Source organism: Sprattus sprattus (genome assembly GCF_963457725.1).
Source record: "Sprattus sprattus genome assembly, chromosome: 14".
Classification (NCBI taxonomy): domain Eukaryota; kingdom Metazoa; phylum Chordata; class Actinopteri; order Clupeiformes; family Clupeidae; genus Sprattus; species Sprattus sprattus.
In genome coordinates this window covers 23,432,110-23,436,825 of record NC_137912.1, presented here as the reverse complement: position 1 = coordinate 23,436,825, position 4,716 = coordinate 23,432,110, and the positions used below count along the sequence as shown (strand labels likewise).

The 4,716-nt window shown below is 41.2% G+C and overlaps 1 protein-coding gene across 2 annotated transcripts in view; it reads right to left on the bottom strand.

Annotated features, from left to right (window-relative positions):
- Window positions 1–259: 259 nt before the first annotated feature.
- Window positions 260–4,716, bottom strand: part of igf1 (insulin-like growth factor 1) — a 16,968-nt gene continuing 12,511 nt past the window's right edge. For both annotated transcript variants that reach the window (XM_080851012.1, XM_080851013.1), the window contains exons 4-5: window positions 4,592–4,627; window positions 260–3,335 (exon numbers count right to left, since the gene is read on the bottom strand). In XM_080851012.1, the coding sequence (XP_080707138.1) occupies window positions 3,276–3,335; window positions 4,592–4,627 (96 nt within the window). In that variant the 3' untranslated portion in view covers window positions 260–3,275. The remainder of the gene's footprint in view (window positions 3,336–4,591; window positions 4,628–4,716) is intronic.

The following is a 4,716-nucleotide window of genomic DNA, read 5'->3' as shown; positions in this document are numbered from 1 at the left end:
CCGCTGGAAGTACATACTGTAGGTCTGTACAGAATAAAAACAGCTTTTTCAGATGTTTGGTATTGACTAGTGGTTTATTCAGCAGGAGTGGTGAACAATCTGTCATTTATTTGAATCATTTCTACGGAAGGCAATCGAGCACCAGTTAATGACAGTCCCTCAACCAAACATCCCATTTTAATGTTAAGCTTTGTAATCGCAGACCCACAGTCTTCGTCCTTTTTTTCTCAATAGTGTAAGTTTCCATATAATCAAGCACTGATTTTCTGTTTTTATTTAAACAGCAATATCGGTTTACATATTACTTTTGTTTGTTATTTTTTTGTGTGTTTTGTGTCATTATTTGGTGACATGATACATACAGATATGAGTTGTTACAAACCAAAAAAAAAAAAAAAAAACTTACAGCAAGTAAATCACACAGAAGAAAAAACTCTTTAACTGAAACATTAACTGCATACATATGATGAGCCCAACCTCGTCACGAGATGTGTCTGCTAATATTGATTTGTTTTCTCTTCTTTTACACACGTTTTACACCTTGGCCACTTATTGCAGGCTTCAGACCTCAGCTGTGTAAAAAATGTTGTTGGTGAAGTCGTAGATTGAATCAACCAATAACTAACAATGGAATATTGCCTTTTACGTGACTAGGACACTAATAGTTGGAAGGTTGTGTGACACATCTTCAACTTAAGAGGTCTTTGGTAAATTCTCAAAACAGTGTACTTAGAACAGTGCGCTGAAGGTATACTGGATGAAAAGTACCCTACACAGACATACGGCTGCTTTCAGCCTTGGATTCTAGAAAGAACATGTTGAGGGTTTGATAATCTTTGGCTGGTCTTGTTTTTAATCACTGACATCGATGCAGAACTGAAGGTTTAAGCCAGTAATGCGCTGTTGTACCATGTTTTATCTTCATAAATAGTCTGTAATTACAATGTGCTGGATGGCTGCATGTTTAAACAAATATTCAACTTGACAAAATAAGTGTGGTTATACATGAAAAAAAGAATAGTCTTACAGATCTTAACAAGTGGTGTTGGATAGTTAGCAAAGCACACTCATTGGAACAGACCATGACCTTTAACCTCACGGAACATAGTTCACAGTACTCTCTGTCACTACATTTGGCATGAGGACCACTAGGGAATTCTCATTCATCAAAACAATAAATACAATTTAAAAACTGTAGAAAAAATAGCAATTAGCCTTTCTTGGGATCACAACAGAATATTTTTTTCCTCTTTTTTTTTTTGTCCATGCATTCACAGATGTCACACAAATTTGCCTTCTTATATGACTACCTTACGGAACTAGCTTACCATTAAAAATAAAAACACACTATGGAAATGGCGGCCAGAAGGCTGTGCAAAAGGGGCGACCTAAAACAATCTGTTTAGCCTCCACACACTTTCTGTTTTTAGCCAACCCTCGCAAGTAACAAACTACAAAATAGCACCATTATAAAGTGGAATAAGATTTCTTAATACGGTTTCTGCTATATGAAGCCATCACTTACTATGATGGTGGAAGAATGCATTAGGCTAACATAAATGGTATTACTGGTTTTGATTACATACATTGGTAAGGAAAACACAGATTCTGATATTGTGTGTTTGTGAGGACCCGGGGATAGATTAACCTGTCCGTTGTGATGATGTGTCAGTTTGAGCACTCTACCGTCAGTGATGGAAGGTGACCTTTAGAAGGGCAGACTGTCAATTTGGTATGCTTGCTTACCAATGAGAATCTATTGTGAATTTCTGATATGCTGTGTATTTGGTTGGTTGGTGTGCAAGAGTGTGTGAGTATGTGTGTGTGTGTGTGTGTGTGTGTGTTTGTTGGTGTGTGTCTCGACTTTGGGAATGATGCGCTTAGGTGGTAAACTGTATTTATGCACTTTGGTGTGGACGCCCTTCTTGGCCTCTCTCATTGTTTCCCTCTTTTTTTTCCTTAAAATGAAAAACCGTGCAGTCAAAGTTATTAGAAAAGAAGCAAAGGTCCACCTCTTGAGCTATCATAACAACGGAAGTCAGGCCAAGTCAAGTCGGTCACTAATGGTCTGATTCAAAGAGGCTCTTTTTCAAACCCAACCCATCCCATCTGTTTCTATGTAAGGCCCCAATTAAGCCTCAAATAGCCCAGATCTGGCCCAGAAATAGACTCTGAGTCATGCGCTAATTGTGGCTAGGCTAGCACTCTTCAGATACAATGACAACTTCCCAAAAGTCTCATCCTAAGAGAAGAACCGCCCGTCTTGCTGTCCTTCAGTGATGTATTTTCAGTGTTGATAAATGAGCGTGGCGGATATACATGTGTAATTGGAGACAGCCACCGGAAGACAGTCCTTATACCTGACACCATTTTGTCTAGATCAGTCAAGGGTGTGTGTTTGTGAAGGCCTTGGACACAGACCGTCAGTGGTATCTATGATGACAGCACAACAACAAAACAAATCCATGTAAAGTCCTGCGCATTGTAAGTGCAAATCCGAAAAACTGTCAATTTTCTCCATAACTCTGAAAGATGCTACTGTCCAGTAATGTTGTCTTCACCACAGTCAACCCAAATATAAATGCTCATTTGTGACATCTTGTGCTTATATGGTTATGTTTTACACTCAAATTGACAAAAATAAGGATAACTGACTAAAGTGTATGTGGGTTTGATGGGGGAAGGGAAGTGGTTGAAGGAGGATGCGGTCCAATGAGCTTACAGAGGAAGCCTTTGCAGGCCCACCATTGGCTGAGCCTCTGGGTGAATGGAAAGACTTCTGGGAGATCATTGGACAATATGCATCATTGGAGCTCCACCCAGTTCCCAACCCAACTCTAAAGTGGACGTTGGCTTTCTCTTTAGTTTCATTGAGATGCCAACACTGTCCTCACACAGAGGGAAAATTGCCTCATTTTTGATCAGATTGACCAGCAAAACTAGTATCTCTTTTGTTTGGTTTAACGATTTGTTGTGGTGCAATGAACAATGTTTTCTGTGTTGCTGTTGTTGTTGTGGTTGTTGTTGTTTGATAGTCATATTTACCCACTGACCTCATTCAAACAATACCTTTCTTTATCACTTTGACATGTGATGTAGGCCAAGCCCGCTTAAGGACCAGACAAGGCCACACTTGCCACCTTTTTACCATCTGTCTTTCTTTTTTGTTTGTTTGTTTGTTTGTTTGTTTTGCTGTCTCCCAGGTCCACATGACTGCCAGTTTCCTCGTCCTCTTCCTCGCTCTCTCACTCTGTCTTGGCTGTCCATTGGCTGCTCTACATTCTGTAGCTCCTCCCTCCGTTGTTCCCTCGACTGGAGTTCTTTTGATGGACATCCTGCAGCAGAAAACAAAAGTCACATTTCAATGTAGACCAGAAAGAGGGTGAGAGAGATAGAGACAGAGAGAGAGAGAGAGAGAGACAGAGAGAGAGAGAGAGAGAGAGATCAAAGGTCGACAAAAAATACTTAAGCCAGTTCAGTGGCAGTGCATGTTTGAAAAACATGGGGATATTTAATTCTGGACGCACAGGACGCTGCAGTACAAACAGGTGAATGCCAGGCAGAGGAGCATGCCATACATATGATACATATGATACACACACACACACACACACCCCTCCCTAACTAAACAAGGAGAAGACTGAGACCTTCCTGTCACTCTAACCACAACCCCCCGCCCCCCTCCCCTCTCCTGCTCTGAGGTGACCTGCAGAGGGGGATGACATATGTGTGTGTGTGTGTGTGTGTGTGTGTGTGGCTGTGGGTGTGTGTGTGTGTGTGTGTGTGTGTGTTGGTGGTGACGTATTCGTGCAGAAATACACTCTGGGACAGCGAGCCTCTGCAGGTTTACCACAAAATCCACTTAGTCTCTTCCCCTCGCTAATGGCTTCCCCTCAGAGCACTGGAGAGAAGCCTCAAATGGATGGAGGGAGGGATGGAGAGAGGGATGGATGGATGCATAGATGCAGAAAAAGAAAGAGAGGGAGAAAGCATGCTGATTCCCTTGTGTCTCCTGCCTACTCCCTTCACCACTCGGTGTTTCATTTCTTCTCATTCAACCCTTCATTCATTAGTTCCATTCATTCCTTCATTCAAACATCCCTTCATTCATTAATTTCATTCACTTCTTCATTCATCCTTCATTCATTAATTCCATTCACTCCTTCATTCATTTGATTCATTCATTCATCCCTTCATTCATTAATTTCATTCATTCATTTTATTAATTCCATTCATTTAATTCATGTATTCATTCATTCATTTCATTAATTACATTCATTCCTTTCATTCATTCCTTCATTCATTCATTCCTAGTGACATTTGCCATCATGCTTAGTATATCACACAAGCACATTTGCTGCCATGCACAGGGATCACAACTCCACATTCCTTTCTGGGAAACACTGTACGGCGAGTAAACACAAGGCAGAAGAGGGGACATACTTAGGGTGAACAAACGGTAGCAGGTTGGACATATTTGGGGTAAATAGGACAGGAGAGGCAACATATTTAGGTTGATATGTGTCCCTGAGGCGACACATATCAGGTGAACACAGGAAGCATGCACACAGAAAGGCTTGTCACACCGTACCTTGCAGGATGTGTGGCTGTGCCCGGACATGGGTTTCTGTGGAAGAGCAGAGATTTTAGAAAAAGAGCAGAGACAGAGATGTGATGCTACATTTCTGTCTGTGTGTGTGTGTGTGTGTGTGTGTG